We start from the raw sequence: 18,553 nt of genomic DNA on the forward strand, positions 1-18,553 counted from the left end.
GATTTGTAAAGAATTTATTCGTAAATCAGGGTGGAAAATAAGTATTTGGTCAATAACAAAAATACAACTCAATACTTTGTAACATAACCTTTGTTGGCAATAACAGAGGTCAAACGTTTACTATAGGTCTTTACCAGGTTTGCACACACAGTAGCTGGTATTTTGGCCCATTCCTCCATGCAGATCTTCTCAAGAGCAGTGATGTTTTGGGGCTGTCGCCGAGCAACACGGACTTTCAACTCCCGCCACAGATTTTCTATGGGGTTGAGGTCTGGAGACTGGCTAGGCCACTCCAGGACTTTCAAATGCTTCTTACGGAGCCACTCCTTTGTTGCCCGGGCGGTGTGTTTTGGATCATTGTCATGTTGGAAGACCCAGCCTCGTTTCATCTTCAAAGTTCTCACTGATGGAAGGAGGTTTTGGCTCAAAATCTCACGATACTTGGCCCCATTCATTCTGTCCTTAACACGGATCAGTCGTCCTGTCCCCTTGGCAGAAAAACAGCCCCATAGCATGATGTTTCCACCCCCATGCTTCACAGTAGGTATGGTGTTCTTGGGATGCAACTCAGTATTCTTCTTCCTCCAAACACGACGAGTTGAGTTTATACCAAAAAGTTCTACTTTGGTTTCATCTGACCACATGACATTCTCCCAATCCTCTGCTGTATCATCCATGTGCTCTCTGGCAAACTTCAGACGGGCCTGGACATGCACTGGCTTCAGCAGCGGAACACGTCTGGCACTGCGGGATTTGATTCCCTGCCGTTGTAGTGTGTTACTGATGGTGACCTTTGTTACTTTGGTCCCAGCTCTCTGCAGGTCATTCACCAGGTCCCCCCGTGTGGTTCTGGGATCTTTGCTCACCGTTCTCATGATCATTTTGACCCCACGGGATGAGATCTTGCGTGGAGCCCCAGATCGAGGGAGATTATCAGTGGTCTTGTATGTCTTCCATTTTCTGATGATTGCTCCCACAGTTGATTTTTTCACACCAAGCTGCTTGCCTATTGTAGATTCACTCTTCCCAGTCTGGTGCAGGTCTACAATTCTTTTCCTGGTGTCCTTCGAAAGCTCTTTGGTCTTGGCCATGGCGGAGTTTGGAGTCTGACTGGTTGAGGCTGTGGACAGGTGTCTTTTATACAGATGATGAGGTCAAACAGGTGCCATTCATACAGGTAACAAGTGGGGGACAGAAAAGCTTCTTACAGAAGACGTTACAGGTCTGTGAGAGCCAGGGATTTTCCTTGTTTGAGGTGACCAAATACTTATTTTCCACCCTGATTTACGAATAAATTCTTTACAAATCCTACCATGTGAATTCATGGATTTTTTTTTCACATTCTGTCTCTCACAGTTGAAGTGTACCTCTGGTGCAAATTACTGACCTCTGTCATCATTTTAAGTGGGGGAACTTGCACAATCGGTGGCTGACTAAATACTTTTTTGCCCCACTGTATATCAATCTTGGGCAATGTATAAGAGAATGGGAAATCTAGGATGTTCTTCTAACAAATATCCAAATTGACCTTGTGATATTAAAGTGCTAGAGTGTTCTTTATTTACTTCTAAACTTTCAATGTAGGATCATAACTTTAAGAACTGTAGAAGTCTGTATTACGCAACTGATTCATTACTTGAACTGCAGTATGATTCTTTGTTCTGCCTACCGCACCACCTTCACTAGCATACTGTATAACTACTGTTTCATCATTTGCAAGATTTTTTTAGAGCCTGTGGAATAAATTAGGATAGCACTTGCACCTCCTCTTTAACTAAATGACGGAAAGTTTGCAGAGAAGCATTAATATCTTGGGGAAGAAATATGTTTTTAGATTTTAACTTCTTACTCCTCTGCAGCTCATTAATTTTATCTTCATCACTTGAGTAAACAGATTGTGAAGAGTGAGAGAATCTTTACATGAAAAGAAAGCTTTGAGTTTTAGTGCATGAAAATTCTTGACAAATTCAATCTTGGTCATAAACTATTAGTCTTTTTAGAAGGCTCAAAAGATAGACATTTGGATAACATGGTAAAAAAAAAATGTGATTACCTACTTGTTGTGTTAAGTTTGTAAGGGCTAAACTTAGAATGTATATTCTCTTGCAACCCTTTAATTTAAGAGCATGTGTAAATTCTGAAATTAACAAGCTCAAGTCCAGTGAACATTTATTCAAGCCTTCCCCACCAATAGGTAAATATGTACCTTATTTATCCCTCAATCACCTCACGATCCTTTTTTTTCCTCCAATACTGAGATAATGCAACTCCCTCTGCTTCATACATTCTAAGTGTTACAACAAAAACTCCCAAGTCCAAAATACCTTGGGAGGCAAGTCTGAGGAGAAAAAAAAAAAGTTCCTCTCACTAACCACCACAGAGAAGAGGCAAGCAGGAAGAACAGCTGGGTAAATTTTTGAGTACCGATTTGTCTTTTCAGTACAACTATACCCTGTTCTGTATGAATGAGCTTGTTGTTCCCCCGTAGCAAACTGCACTTAATGAGTGCAACCAATGACTCCACAGCCATAGACATGCTACAGTGCTGAACAGTGACACTAAATAAAGGTAAAAACATCTCATCACGGTCAAATAGTTTAAGTTCCCTTCTTGCCTTCACCTTCATGCCAGATAAAAATCAAATCATTTGACTGATTTTGAATGGTTGATCAACCTTAGAATTGTGTCACGCATAAAGTAATAGGCCCCAGCTCTCAGAGATTTACAATACACCGTAAATAAGAAACCAGAGCCAGAGTAGCACTATGACATACTGAAGAAATAATGCTACCTGACAGCTTTTCCAAGCTTTGGATACAATGGCAGCTAACTTATAAACACCGAAATTATTGAACAAGTGTTTCACTCAGTCATCATCAGCACATCAAAACACCTGGTGATTTTTAAGATTTTTCAATAAATAGAGATATTCTTACATCATTAGAAGAGCAGAACAAAGGAAAATGTAACTCATTCTCATCTTCTTCTAATTAATTCATACAGCTTGCTTTAATTCTGCCCGTTTGCAGTAACACAAGACTCAAGAATATACTTTTGTTGATAACTTTGGCTTTAACAACAAAAAAAATATGTCAACCACATTTCTTCATTTCTTCAAATGTATCAAGTAACTTAATTATGTTCACCTTTCATTATAAATTCATCAGAAATGGCATAGAGCACTACAGCCCACTGTGAAATAAACTCCAAGGGAGAAACTACTTTATCTTTTTTTCTGCCAAGCTAAGCAAACTGAACGAACTGACATAGCTTTCACCAGATAACTGCGATGAAAGACAAAGTAGAGTTCCTGTATATACCCATGACGAAATATATCCTACAGAGGTCATCTCCCTGTTAAACCACTCGCTCTTCAGGGTAAACAAAAATAAATACCTGTGTAAACTAAAAATAAAGCGGTGTATTACACCACCTTCACCTCTTCTGCTGCCTCACGCTTTTCCTCGAAATTCATCATTGCCATTAGGGACGTTAATTTGTAATATACTGTTGGTTTATTTTGCACTTGCCGTGAAGAAACACAGCAGCTATCTTTGGAAAATTAAGATAATATATGATTTTAAAAAGGGTGAGGCTGTAATGTAAGGCTTTTACTGCCAATAAAAGTATTTAAAATAACCACTTATCACAATGCTGAAGGGCTTTGGGGAAACGTGTCGATATCAAGCTTAAGTATTTAAACATAGCTAACCTTCGGGGGGGGGGAATAATAACCACCCAATAAACACTGTTGCCAACGCTAATGTGTGCTAACGATAAAAGCTCATTCACTAGCTTCCAATATTCCTCAGTATGCTACCCCGGATTTCAAATAAAAATTAAGGAATTCAGTCAAGTCAGAACAATAACAATAATAATAATAATAATAATAATAATAATAATAATAATAATAAGGTAAGATATGGTTTAGCGCTTTTATAGATTACAACACAGGACAGAGTTATGCTGTACAATCAGGAGACGCTAGTTAGCATGCTGGGCTAGGAGGCTAGCTCGCTAACGTTTCCGAGCGGCGCAGGAGGGGGTTTAAATTTTCTTACCAGTCAACCGCAGCTTTACTGGGCCATTTCTCCTAACTCCTTGGTTAGACATTCCCCTTCGTGTTCCAGCTTGACGAATATTCACAAAAGTGTCACCGTGTAGGTTTTTTTTCCTTCTTCTTTTTCAAAAAGGCATCTCCCAAACAAATCCCTCTGCTAGCTTGGGGTTAGCTTGTAGTATCACCATAGCAAATCACGCTGACTGTGCACGCAACAAACAGGTAACATAATCACATCCCTGGAATAACACTCTCCGCGCGAACTCCTTTTCCGCAAAACAATTGCAAATAACTACATTTCCAAATGCAGATCATGCCGTGTGCCACGAGTACTGATACAAGTCAGCAGAGAGGCTCGTCCTCCATCCGGACAGGCGTCTGCTCTGCCTGGGCTGCCTGGACTCAAGTTGTTCGTGATGATGGTGAAGACAGTTCTACTGCAGGCAGGCAGGGACAGGGGAGGAAAACACGAGAGGACATCCGGTGCGAGCGTTCAAAATAAACTCACAATCGAAACAATGCTTTATAGTTTTCCAGTACCAACTACTTTCTTATTATAAATATTATAGATCAGATTTTGCTATTTAAAAAAAAGAAAAAAATCGAATCCAACAGGATCACTTCACTGCTGGGCCCTGACCTGGTCATGTTGGTTATAAACTCAGCTGTCGTGTTTCTTAATTGTTCACCTTATTCACCGATGACACCAAGCTTCTGAAGATAGAAAGAGTTTTAAAGAAATGTTTTGATATTAGAAAACTATCATGGTTAACTGTTGTAGTAAAAGGAAGCATATTTATATGTTTGGAAATAAAAACAAACAAAACTATGATGAATAATATTGAAGGAGGGGTATAATTTTATAGCAAAGCTCATATAAAAATGCTTTTTAAAAATGCATAAAACTAATACGCCAGTATATAAAACCAAAAGATTTACTGAATCAAGAAATAATTAAATTAGACGCCTTCTAATTTTGAAACACTTAAACACAAAACTAATATAAAAATATATATAATTCCAAACTTTGCTCAAGGGTCGTCTGAAGTAACAAAGATGTAGTGTGAACCTCAGGCGAAAAATATGCTCTAAACTCTCAAATAATGAAACCAGTTAGCTCAAAACAAGTGGTGCCACCCCACCCCAAGGTTACCTGCTGTATAGATGCATAGAACCTTCCAAGTCATCACCCCAATATAAAATACAATATAGTGCAAAACTGAAATTCCATCCAGACTATAGTTAATACACTGACACACCTTGTTTTTAAACCTAACAAAAGTAGAAATACAGTGTCACCTAGTGGTGGTGAAGACGTACTGCCCGTTTAGCGCAACAAAACTGTGCATCTGAAATTAATCCACTAGTTTGCACAAGCTTATTTAATAAAAATAAGTTAAAATAAAATAATCATTATAATTAATGATGAATCATTATTAATTTTCTAATTAATTTCTGTTTTATAAAAAAGCATAAGCTCATTGTTTGTTATACACACACAGGGAAACAGATGAAACATCAATCAATAAAACTCCATATGAATTAATAAAGGTTTATTTACAAATGTTTTTTTAAAAAAACATGTATATTTATTTTTCTATGCTGTTAAGTACAAAGTTCAAAAGACTAAAAAAAATTTGCCCCCTCCCCCCAACAACAAGAACCACAATGCAACAATTACTATTTGTTTATGTTACAAAAAGATAAGTGGACGTGTTAAAATTTAAAAGTGCTTTGGTCTTCGGGGATGTGGAAGGCAAAGCAGTCTCCTCCAGCCTCAGGAACAACCGACTCTTCAACGTCATTCTAAAAGGCAAGTTTGAGAGAAGCATTAGACGACTAACCAAGTTATGGTAATGTTTCTGGGATGTCTCACGTACACACACTGAAGATTTTCAGACATGAGACAAATAAGATTGTTGGTTTCATCAGTCAGTTAAATTGTTGACATTTGTGATTCAGACACAACACCATTCAGAAATTAACCCTGTGCATGACTGGACAACACAGAGCAGAGCACTCTCTGCCCATGTTGCTGTTGATGACAAAGCAGCTGCTTCTTCCCTGAAGAAGCTGGTTTTAGTTTCCTCTCTCTTTTTCCATATCACAATTACATGGTGCAATCCTAACCAAGTTATGGCAATGTGGCCTGGCCTCTCTCCAAAACATGTCCCTATAGTCCATCTGCTCCTGGATGTGAACATAAATGTCTACTCCGGTAGACTCGACCAAGAAGAGCGTATTCTTTTAGCTATGAAAGGGTCTCTGTAAAGTGGTTAATATTAAAAGGCAGACTGCGTACGGACAGGCTGCACTAGAGCCAAGATCAGTGAACCTCTAAGTGTTTTTGATTAGATTTGACTGATGACTCTACACATTATTTTTTTAGGTTCAGGCAAGAATTTAATTCAAAGTAAATCTAGATAATACAAAAAATAAACTGTTCACAGAAGGCGCATGAAGGGATTTTAAGGAGGGTGCTGAGTGGCAAAGGCGAACATCTCTTTGGAATTTTTACAAATTATTTCTAAAAGCCTGGTTTATGACTTTAAAAACAATTTAGACTGATGATTTATCTTTACATTTTCCAAAGTGTAAAATTAACCAAGTTTTTAAAGATGCCCCCGTTTTAAATGAACCCACTGTGGTCCGTCAACATCATTAATTTCAAGCTGCATACAGCGTTATCTGAATGCTTTCATTGTCGATGCTGAACACTGTTGCTGTCAACCATTCTTCAAACCGATTTGACTGCTCCACTTTCACCTGCTATATGAGTATCTGATGGGAACCTTGTTAGGAGGAACACCTACCTCGTCAGAGAAGAATGTGTCTATAATATTAAGCGAGGACTTGTAGACTGCTTCATTGTCGTGGGACTGCAGTGCTTCAATCTTGTCCAAACCACCCAGCTCCTCAATCATTAGGCACAGTTTCTGAAGTTCTACGGTTTTTTTTGCCATCTGTGCAGAAAGGGAAACTCATGTCAGATCAAAACTTTCCACACAGAAATGATTAACCTAACCTAACAGTTATCATTTTACTTCAGTTCTTGAAACTTTGACTTTTTAATATTGCTAGAGTTCTGGCATTAAAGTTTTCCCTTTAAAAAAAATACTTGAAATTAAGTCTAACAGTTTATGTTGCAAACCTAAAAACTAAATGCCAATTACAACTCCAAAATAAGGATAAAAGATTTTTTCAGGTTCCCTCATTTCTTGTTTTGAATGAGATATAGCAATGAGCCATATTAGAGGCTCAGATTAAAATAGAAAAAACTTTCAATGCTATGAAGATCGTTTCTATTATTATATTTTGACTTAGTTTTTAATGTTAATTTAACGCACCAATGAAACTATGAATCTGACTTTTTGTCTACACACCTACTTGGCTCGACTCAGTTTCAGTCGTTTTCCATTACAACTGAGTACCACCTAATGTGCCTGGAGTCATTATAGCAATGCAGCCTATAGTCCCATCATGTCATTTGTTTGCACAAACACAACACTACAATATGTGTATAACTGCTGCTCGGTGTATGGTTTTTGTCAGACTTGAGGATCACTGTGTTGTTTTTGTGTAGTCATTTCCCTCGTTTTTGAGTTTCGAAAAGGGTGGTTTTGATTTTTGTAAAGAAGTCACTCTCATGACTCATCGAGTGACAGCACTGATCAGCCAACGGGTGGCATGCAGTACGGTGATGTCACATTTCAGATCGCGTCAGATCACTTGGAACTAAAAAAGTACCTGGTACCAGGTAATACAACCAAATGGAAAGCCCTAAAAAACTGAGTGGAGCTGAGCTGGTAATAGAGGAAAAGGGCTGTTATATTTTAATGTCTAACTGGTTGTTTTCATAAAACACCGAGTTGATTGGCTAGAGTCTAAAGAGAGACTCAGAATATGTCTGCGTTTTCAGCCAAGTTGAAATCTATTCCACACACCATTAACTCCACCATTTTGATTGGTTTCAGTTTAGAACTACCAAGCAGAAACTGCAGTTTCACTTTAGCCTTTTATTATACCTGTAAAATATTGTATATTGCATCCAGGATGACTAGAACAATCTTGCTGTCCTTGGTTATCAGCAGATTGAGCAGAGGCTCTAGCACATTGCAATGAACCAGGTAGGCCACCTGGTCCACTGTTCCACCGCTGGTATAATTGGTAACAGCCCACACTGCCTCTCTCTGCGTCTTGTAGTCTCCCTAGACAGGAAATCCATCAATTCAGTTTTTATATCAGAAAAATTATAAACAAAATTATCAAATAAATAAATTGCTGAAGGTTACAGAAAAGTTGGGGGAAGATTCAACGACTATACTGATCAGGTTCTAATTAGCTACAGAGAAGTTGGTGTTTATAGCAGATCTATAAATAAAGATTTATTTTATTTATTTCCTCCTTTGTTTTAAACACTGCCAAGTTTAATATAAATGTATTTAATAATAAGGACACATGTAACAAGTCTGCTCTAATTTCTGGTAGCACTCTGACCTGCTGGAGGATCTCCACCAGGATGGGGATCAGGCCTGCGTTTATAACTTCCTGAATCTGGTTGTCCTTGCCGGCGGTGATGTTGGACACTGTCCACGCAGCTTCTTTCTGGATGTTTGGCTTTGGGTGGCGCAGAAGGCTGGGAAACAATGCCAGAGAACCTGCATTCAGCACACACTGGGTCTGCTCATCTGTCCCAGTCACAATGTTGCCAAGTGAGCGCAGGGCTGGAGTCTGTGAGGTAGAGCAAGAGCAAGCTGGTTATTTTAAGCATTCTCAATTTAGAAAGTATACGGAATACAATCACACACCTGACCTTCATGTAATATAAATAAAACAGATTATATATAATAAAAAAGTAATGAAGAAAGAACCAAAGAGAATATTTCTATCTTTGTGTTCAGCATTGATTAGATGGAAGAAAGTGACCCAAGAGGCCATAGTGTATAACTTCAACCCCTGTTGTGAATTCTGGATATGCTGTTTTACCGCCAACAGCTGCAAACTTAACAGGACACCAAGCCTCTATCAGTCTCCATCATAGCATCTGAAATTAGTGGGAATATTTGATAACTAAACAAATACAACAGTCAGAGTTTAATAAATTGCACTGCCACATACCACAATACTGAGCTCCCCACAGGCGAGTAGCTGCACCAGACGGGGCACCAGGCCAGCCTGCACAACCACCTCTATCCTCTCATTGGTGTGATCGGTCAGGTAGGACACAGCCCAACAGGTGTCCGTCAACACCTCCTTGTCATCGTGATGCAGGAGGCGCACAAGGGCTGGAAGCAGCTGCAGCACCGCCTCCAAAGGAGGTGGGGGGTTCTTGTTCCGACACAGGTTGGATATGGTCCAAGTGATATTGCGCAGGTAAGCGGGCTGGTATAGTGGGTTTAGATTCAAGTGTTATTTTCTAACAATGATCACAAATGTGATTATTAGTGAATTACTATAATGACATTAAATAGATAAGTAACTCTTTTCGAGAGAGTCTTCAAACTGTACAAGCTCAGTGCCTTAAACAACATGACCTCATAGTTAACAACACACCCAAAAATAAAAAACTTGAACTAAAAAAAGCTTTTAGTAACACCTGCAAAAATAAAATGAGAGCAGCTCAGAGGGAACGTGTGCACTATGGATTACCCCAGTAAATAACTGCCCAATTTGCCCAAATCAAACCAGTGACCTCACTACTGCCAGCTAAAGGTATGCATTACCTGTTGAACGGGAATAAAAAATTCACAGCTCATGCTAAGGCCTCATTGACACATTTTAAGGGGTAAATATCAATCTACTTGAGCTTCATTTTTGGATTGGTCTTTAATTACATATTTAATTGTTTATAGAATGCCAGAAAATTGCTGTTTTTTTATATAAGGTATAAAAGCTGTTTGTTTCAACTTGTTCAGGTTGTTGATGTATTTATCGTGAGATAATTTAATACAAATGTCTGTTAAACGCTCAATAATATTTGATAGAAACTCACAGGAAATACAGACAGGTCAGGGGCTGACAGCAAAGCCAGGAGTGAATGGACACCACCATGTGAGATCACTAGGTCTCTGGAACTGGGCCCATCACCTACATTTAGAGGAAAAAAACATCTTTAGAGTAATCAGAAAAAAAGGCACATAAAGGCAGATACCGTAATTGTCGGGCTATAAGCTGCTACTTTTTGCACAAGCTTTGAACCCTGCGGCTTTTAGTCAGGTGCGGCTTTTCTATGGATTGTCCATGATTTTTCTCATATCGTAAGACGATTTGTTTTGTTTGTTCCGCTGTTCTCCGGCACTACGTTGCCTGGCGGAAGGATCGGGGTTCAAGAGTGGTATGTTGGTCACATGTCCGTCCGCCAGGCAACGTAGTGCCGTACGAAGTAGCGCGAAAAACAAACTTCAAAGTAGCGCTACGCGTTCAGTGGGAGGCGTGGATGATGAGCGGCAATAAACTTGCGAAAAGCAAGTTAGGCCCAACTCCACCAGTGGATTCTGACAGCGTGGAAAAGTGTGAAAACATCCACAATCACCAACGGATTTCGAAGGGCTGAACTGCTGCATGATGGAGACACCGCCACGGCCCTTCAGAGGGTGTTCGACTCTGACACTGACAACGAGGATTTCTTTGGTTTTGAAAGTGACAACGAAGGAAAGAAGCGGAGAGTGGATGACGAAGCCACCCTGAGCCTGTTCGTTTCCGACACTGGAGAAGAGGACTTTGGTGGTTTTAGTGCGCAGGAAGATGGTGGTGAATGACTGACTTTTCTTCTTGTTAAAGCCGTGTCACTGCACCTGAGCCTAAAAGGTAGTCCGAATCTATTTTTCTGGTGTGCTGTAGGTTATTGTTATGTACTACATTTGTTACTCATTTATGAAGCACAGTACATGTTTCGTACTTGTAATTACCGCTACTCGTACATATACCTAAAAAGTTATGCAAATATGTACCCATAACTTGTTTTTCAAAATATTAATAAAAGGGGTGTGTCTCCAAACAGCCATCTCTTTCCTGACAATTCCCTTTGTGTATGTACAAAACAGGATTTTCCCCTGATTTTAGCTTGTGCGGCTAATATTCAGGTGCGCTTTGTAGTCCGGGAAATACGGTACTTTGAAAGTACACAAGGTTAGCAAAACTAAAATTTCAGACTTCTAGTTTTTTGCTTAATCACCTTTGGAAAATGGACCCAATGTGGGACTCAGCAACAACGCACTTTTTACTGTATACTAGTGGTGCAATGGATCAAAAATCTCACGGTAAACGCCTCTGCTCCTCCACTTGGACCACTAGCGCTGGCCATAACTATCGCTTGACAGACTCCCCACGCGCACCATGCACATACTTTTTTTCCCCTTCTTTTTCGAATCTTCGGATCACGTGCATGCCGAACCGTGGAGCGGGATCGGTTCGGATTACGGATCAACCGTGATCCGTTGCACAACTACTGTATACATACAGAAATGCACTCTAAAGCCTTTAATATCACAGGCTAAATGGAACTCCAGATGAACTAAAGTGGGCACAATTGTCCACAATAATCTACAATACATGCTGACATCAAAACTATCAGAGCATACACCTGGAACAGTGTAGGATGTAGTAATGCACAGAAGTACATAAAATAACATCAAATCCAAAGAAAGAGGTTGAGTTTTGTGAGCCACAGTACCTGCAATGTTACCCAGAGCCCAAATGGCCTGTTCGCTGATGTGCTGATGGGGTGATGTCACCAGGCTGATGAAAGCTAGAATGGCCCCTCCATCTATTACAGCAGAAGTCTGGTCTGAAGTACCTGAGGCAATGTTAGTCAGGGCCCAAGCTGCCTCAAATTGGATGGGGGGGCATTCAGACAACGCCAGAAAACTAACAAACGTTGGGATGAGTCCAGCAGCAATGATGCTGTCAATGGGTGGCTGTTTTTCTCTGGAAAGTAGCCTTCTGTGAATCAGAAAAACACAGTTGGATCGTTGTTAAAATCGAAGTAACTTAAAAGTAAAAGAAAATCAATTTTCAAACTGTTTAATATCATTAAAATAGTAATACCAGTGATATAACTACAGGCAGATAGAGAGTGTTACAGAAACAGGACAAAGAATAAGAATAGTACAGTGTGCAATTAAAGAGGTCCTCGAAGTATTCCTTCCACCGCCTGACAATTTTCTCAGTCGACGTCAGCAGCGCTCCGCCAGCACTATACACCGTGCAGGTAGAGCACCGCTTTCCCCTCCTGAGACCCCTGACGGTTTGCCAGAATCTCTTCGAGGCAGTCTGAAAGCCTTTTCCATGGCCTCTCCGAACTCCTCCCACATCCGAGTTTTTGCTTCAGCCACTGCCCGAGCCGCATTCCGCTTGGCCTGTCGATACCTGTCGGCTGCCTCCGGAGTCCCACAGGCTAACCAAGCCTGATAGGACTCCTTCTTCAGCCTGGTGGCTCCCTTCACCTCTGGTGTCCACCATTTGGTTCGGGGATTACCACCACGGCAGGCACCAACCACCTTGCGGCCACAGCTCAATGCAGCAGCTTCGGCAATGGCGAAGCTGAACATGGTCCATTCGGACTCAATGTCCCCCGCCTCCCTCGGAATGCTGTTGAAGCTCTGCCGGAGGTGTGCGTTGAAGATCTCGCGGACTGGGGCCTCTGCTAGTCGTTCCCAGCACACCCTCACTACACGTTTAGGTGCACCAGGTCTGTCCAGCGTCCTCCCCCGCCACCTGATCCAACTCACCACCAGGTGGTGATCAGTTGACAGCTCAGCCCCTCTCTTTACCCGAGTGTCCAGACCATATGGTCGCAGGTCTGGTGATACGATTACAAAATCGATCATCGACCTACGGCCTAGAGCGTCCTGGTGCCACGTGCACTTATGGACACTCTTATGTTCGAACAAGGTGTTCTTTATGGCCAAACTGTGATTAGCACAGAACAGGGCTCGCAAAATTGCTAGCCCGACGTCCCGGGGCTAGCCCGTCGGGCTATCATAGGAAAATATATGTCAGTGCTTTTGCATTCTTTCGCCAATGTAGCAGAGTAATTATGTCATTGGCATCGATGAGCCACTGTCAATATGTGACATATTGAAATCGCGTTTGAATTTGCGCTTGCTTTTTGCTTTCACTTTCATTTTGCGATCGCGTGAACGGTGTATAGAGAGAGGCAGCACTGATTGGTGAGTGACGATTAATTGCGCACCAATTCCTCTGACATCGTCTTATCACTCATTAGCTTACTATTCAAACGCGACAAGTGAAATCTCTCGCAGCAAGCTTAAACATGTCAGAGGTTGAGTGCGCAAAGAATCACTGATCATTATGTAAGTACGTGTGTAAAAGCAGCAGGATTTATGCTGGTATTTTAGTTCTGCAGAGCCAAATAAGACAGGTCAGGGTGAAGAAGGGGCAGCCAAAGAAAAGCCAATCACAAAACGGAAAAGATATGACAAATCGAGCCCGTTCTCACTCCCGAGGCGTAACATGGCGACGTTTTGTCACGTCCCGCGGCGTTCCTTAGGAACGCGGCGGGTTATGGCTGAAATGCAGTGCAATGACGCTCCCGCGGTAATCAACGTTCCAGCCCTGTATTCCAGCCCTAAACCTAACCTTATCCCTAGCCCTAACCATAACCTTTTTCCTCACCTTAAACAGGACTTAAATGATGTTAAATAGCGTGTTTCTAAGCTATTTGAAGGAAAAGAGCGAACATGTGTAGATTGAGTCCATACGGTGGGTAGCCGAAAACGTAATATGTTGACGATTTGTCACCTAGCCTAAAATGTTACGCTTTGGGAGTGAGAACGTGTTGGACAAATCAGACTATGAGGCAAAAAGAAAGCGCAGCTTTTTTGGTTTCATGGACAAAAGAATTTCTGTGGCTGGAATATGACGAGCTAAATATCATGATGTTCTGCCAGGTGTGATGTGAGTTTCATTTGATTTCTGAGTCGACAAGCGCCTTTGTTACTGGGACCAGTCATTTTAAGAAAGACCCCATCAGAACCCATGAGAAATGCAAGAAATGCATTATTGCCCAGTCTGCAGTATCTTTCCCAGAACAAACACCAATTGCAAAAAAACATACTACAAATAAACCAAGCACAACAAGAACTCCTGAAAAAGCTGTTTAGAACAGCGTGCTATATTGCAAAGAGTGAACTACCATTGGCAGAATTTAGCAGTCCTTGCAAACTTCAAAAAGCAAATGGCCTAGATCTTGGTTCCACATACTTCTTACCCCTGATTTCAGTGAAAATTTCAGATTCAGGATCTGACACAGACTGATTCATGTTCTACACAGTTCTTACAAGTTCATAGAAATTTCTGTTCAATTAGAACCAAGTATTTGAGTTGATGGTTTTAATTTTTATACAGTTGTTGTGATTTGTATTTTAACAATTTTTTTGATTAATTTTTGTTTCCGTTACAATATTATACTTTAATGTATAATATTGTAAAGGAAACAAAACGTAAAAAAAAAATCTTTTTTTATTCGGGCTACTTAAATTTATTTTGGGCTACCAAAAACTGAAGAATGCCTGCCCGAAGGGCTACCAGAGATTTTGAAATTTTGCGAGCCTTGCAGAAGTCCAATAACAAAGCACTGCTCGGGTTCAGATCAGGGAGGCCGTTCCTCCCAATCACGCCCCTCCAGGTCTCGCTGTCGTTACCCACGTGAGCATTGAAGTCTCCCAGCAGGACAACAGAGTCTCCAGGTGGAGCACCTTCCAGCACCCCCCCCAGGGACTCTAAGAAGGCTGGGTACTCCGAACTGCCACTCGGTGCATAAGCGCAGATGACAGTCAGGACCCGTTCCCCGACCCTAAGGCGCAGGGAACAAACCCTCTCGTCCACCGGGAAAAACCCCAACGTACCGGCAGCAAGCCGAGGGGATATTAGAATACCCACCCCAGCTCGCCGCCTCTCACCAGGGGCAACTCCAGACTGAGACAGAGTCCAGCCCCTCTCCAGGAGACTGGTTCCAGAGCCCAAGCCATGCGTAGAGGTGAGCCCGACTATATCTAGCCGGTACCTCTCAACCTCACGCACTAACTCAGGCTCCTTCCCCACCAGAGAGGTGACATTCCATGTCCCTATTGCCAGTCTTGGCAGCCGGGGGTCAGTCCGCCAGGGCCTCCGCTCCTGGCCGCCACCCGGCACACAATGCACCCGACCCCTATGGCGCCTCCTGCGGGTGGTGGGCCTGCGGGAGGATGGGCCCATGTCTCCTCTTCGGGCTGTGCCCGGCCGGGCCCCATGGACTAAGGCCCGGCCACCAGACGCTCGCCCTCGGGCACCCTCCCCGGGCCTGGCTCCAGGGCGGGGCCCCGGTAACCCTGTCCTGGGCAGGGTAAACTGTTCCCTCGGTGTTCTTTTCATAAGGGTCTTCTGACACGCCTCTGCAATGTTGCGTGGAGATCAGGGGCAGTACCCCTGGACTGGCAGACCGGGGTGGTGGTCCCCATCTTTAAGAAGGGGGACCGGAGGGTGTGTTCCAACTACAGGGGGATCACACTCCTCAGCCTCCCCGGGAAAGTCTATGCCAGGGTGCTGGAAAGGAGAGTTCGTCCGCTAGTCGAACCTCAGATACAGGACGAACAATGCGGTTTTCGTCCTGGTCGCGGAACACTGGACCAGCTCTTCATCCTCTCGAGGATACTTGAGGGTGCATGGGAGTTTGCCCAACCAGTCTACATGTGTTTTGTGGACTTGGAGAAGGCATTCGACCGTGTCCCTCGGGGTGTCCTGTGGGAGGTGTTGCGGGAGTATGGGGTGCCTGGCCCATTGCTACGGGCCATTCGATCCCTATACAACCGTTGCAAGAGCTTGGTTCGCATTGCCGGCAATAAGTCGGACTCGTTCCCGGTGGGTGATGGGCTCCGCCAGGGCTGCCCTTTGTCACCGGTTCTGTTCATAATTTTTATGGACAGGATTTCTAGGGATGGATGGATGGAGTGTACAACAAATAAACAAAGTTAAAGTGCCACAGGCCCATAGTAAGTCCCTTTTACTGGGAGAAAGCACAAACATTTCATATATATATACAACACAGATTTAAAAAATATATATATATTAAAAATTAGGTTACGTTTAAAAAAGTAAAAAAACTGAGAGTGCAACAGAGTAGTGCAAATTGCACTGATAAAAAATATGTACACTATAATACACTACAAAAGCACAAGTGCCTCATTACACAACCTTTTTTTTTCTTCCAGCCTGAGGTTGTCACTGAGCAACTGTGTCACACATCCACACCCACACACAGTCAATTAACCCAGCATTACAAGTATTACCTGGCTGCCTGCGTTGCCTGCAGCTTATGATCTAAATTCTCGCTGTTTACACCTCCGACAATTTCCTCTACAGTCCAGTGAGGAGGAGGCTATGAAAACAGAAAGAGAAATGAAAGGGGATTACTGCCAATAAAACCAGAGCAGTTAAAAATAACACATTTAGAGGAACTTGCTTTGAATGTTTTTAGGTCATGGTAACTCAATCGGGGCAACATATCTCAATTATAAATGGACATTTTATAAATTATCTGACATACATTTTTTTCAACAGTCAACAGTCTGTTATCACCAGACAGACACCTGCTCCAAGATTTAGTGACCTTTGGATAATGCTTGCAAATTGAGCAGGCTTAGCTTTTGTTCTTCCTGTGTGCACGCTCGGCACAGGTGTTTCTTTGGAAGTTGTTACATCCTGCTCATAACGAGTAAACTTCTGTAACAATCCAATGTTTCAAACAAGTTAAGCAGCTGTGGTTATATCAGGTGGGTCACCTTTACTCTCACAGCCAAACCAAACACAGATAACCTGCTGATTACCCTTACGTTGGGGTCTTTCTCTTGCAGAGGGGACGTTGGCTCGTCCAGAAGGCTGTGGACATTTCTCCTCTTGAGGATGTGGTCATCCTTCTTGGCTCTTCGCAGCTCCACATTGACTTCCGCTCTTCTGCGCCTCAGCTCCTGATTATACCGACACACAAATAAAAGATATACCACACCATTCAGCGCATTTGGGATACCGAATTAACTCTCTGACGTTTACTGCTAGGTTCAGAGCTTACATTAGCATCTTTTCCTTTATTTTTGAACTGGTTGAGTCTCGCTCCGTTGTCCGTGCCCGCTGACATTCCTGACCGTTGAGCAACACAATCGATTCCACTAAAATCAGACGCTACCTGTAATAATTTCACAACGACAAAAAATAAGCGGCAGCAGCCACGGTTGCTTTTAGTTTCGGGTGTCAACTAGTAAGCAGACGCTGAGCTAGCTAACCAGGCGGTTGTCTCGAAGCCAAGCCGGTTATCTAACACCATGTGGCCCTTCAGATACAAGGTCTGTCTAATAATCTAAAACCCCGCTGAAACTCAGAAAACAAAGGTTATACATTGTATTAGCAATTACAAAAGCTCAATAGCAATTTCAATAAGAGAAAAAACAAATAAATGCACTATTAGCCACATAGCATGTACAACGTGCTTACCGTTCAGATTTCTTGTATTCTTTTAATATATGCACGACGTCATGTAACGACGTTCCAATTTTTCTGATTTTTAATTGGCCAGTTGGATTTTTTAGCACCGCCTCATTGGTCACGTTTAAGGAAAAGAAGCGTCAAACAACAAATATGTTGTCAAAGGCAACCGCTGTCAGTATCGCGAGAAAACCTGTTAACGTTTCTGTGCGTTAGCTTGTTCTTCGTGTGCTAAATGCTATTGCTGGGTTGTAATTTTTTTCATTGCGAATTATTCCTCTTTTAAATAAAAAACAAATATAACCTTTAGTATTAAGTAAATGAGTAATACCACTGACTACATATTCGATTTTCTATTTTCATGACTGAATTTTCCCCACCTATGCTACGTAATGACCCAGTGGCCTAATGGATAAGGCATCAGCCTCCGGAGCTGGGGATTGTGGGTTCGAGTCCCATCTGGGTCGTATTTAGCTTCCTTTTCGGGGTTCTACTGTGAGCTCTTTCACAGACTCAGAAACAAGAACGTTGGAACATTGGAACATCCGGTTGTACATTGTGTGATAATACTAACGAGATTAATTTTTTTTTACAGTCATTGGGCTGAACATATGACCAGCGATGAATTCGGTAACAAGCTGTTTTCAACATTTTATGGTTTGTGCCTTGTTCATAAACCCATTCAATTGATCTGCACAGTTATATTTAATATATATAAAATGTAAAAAAAAAAAAATTGAAAAGAACAAAAACCTCTCTATAGGTAACATACAGCAGATCTATGAAAAAAGGCCTCAGAGAACCTGTACCACAATATTATGGCCATCTAAACTGTCTGTAGCACAGCCACGACCATCCTGGAGACAAAGATGAGCAGTAAACCACCGTCTTATGCGCGACAGAGCAACAGAAATAGCAGCAGCTAACAGCTCTGTAAATATATTTGAATAACACAAATTTATAAATATACATTCAAAATAGGTTATTTGTTTATATCCTGTTGACTACAGCCTATTT

At 41.9% G+C, this 18,553-nt stretch overlaps 2 protein-coding genes and 1 non-coding gene across 4 annotated transcripts in view; 1 reads left to right on the plus strand and 2 right to left on the minus strand.

Annotated features, from left to right (window-relative positions):
- Nucleotides 1-4,506, minus strand: part of LOC102780679 (E3 ubiquitin-protein ligase SMURF2-like) — a 64,685-nt gene extending 60,179 nt beyond the window's left edge. For both annotated transcript variants that reach the window (XM_006787511.3, XM_006787510.3), the window contains exon 1: nt 4,062-4,506. In XM_006787511.3, the coding sequence (XP_006787574.1) occupies nt 4,062-4,113 (52 nt within the window). In that variant the 5' untranslated portion in view covers nt 4,114-4,506. The remainder of the gene's footprint in view (nt 1-4,061) is intronic.
- A 1,092-nt stretch (nt 4,507-5,598) lies between these two features.
- On the minus strand, nt 5,599-17,626 carry LOC102781154 (importin subunit alpha-1-like). The gene is made up of 11 exons (XM_006787512.3): nt 17,546-17,626; nt 17,127-17,240; nt 16,891-17,025; nt 16,348-16,436; nt 11,733-12,001; nt 10,053-10,147; nt 9,179-9,442; nt 8,558-8,791; nt 8,086-8,268; nt 6,874-7,023; nt 5,599-5,866 (listed from the first exon to the last, which is right to left on the minus strand). The coding sequence occupies exons 2-11, from the start codon at nt 17,190-17,192 to the stop codon at nt 5,777-5,779; spliced, it is 1,575 nt and encodes a 524-aa protein (XP_006787575.2). The 5' UTR covers nt 17,193-17,240; nt 17,546-17,626; the 3' UTR covers nt 5,599-5,776.
- Nucleotides 17,627-17,930: 304 nt separating this feature from the next.
- Nucleotides 17,931-18,003, plus strand: trnar-ccg (transfer RNA arginine (anticodon CCG)). Its single transcript has one exon. It is a non-coding gene; the product is annotated as a tRNA-Arg (tRNA).
- The last annotated feature ends 550 nt before the right edge of the window (nt 18,004-18,553 follow it).

The sequence above is a fragment of the Neolamprologus brichardi genome, chromosome 6, assembly GCF_056152115.1.
Source record: "Neolamprologus brichardi isolate AB-2024 chromosome 6, ASM5615211v1, whole genome shotgun sequence".
Taxonomy (NCBI): domain Eukaryota; kingdom Metazoa; phylum Chordata; class Actinopteri; order Cichliformes; family Cichlidae; genus Neolamprologus; species Neolamprologus brichardi.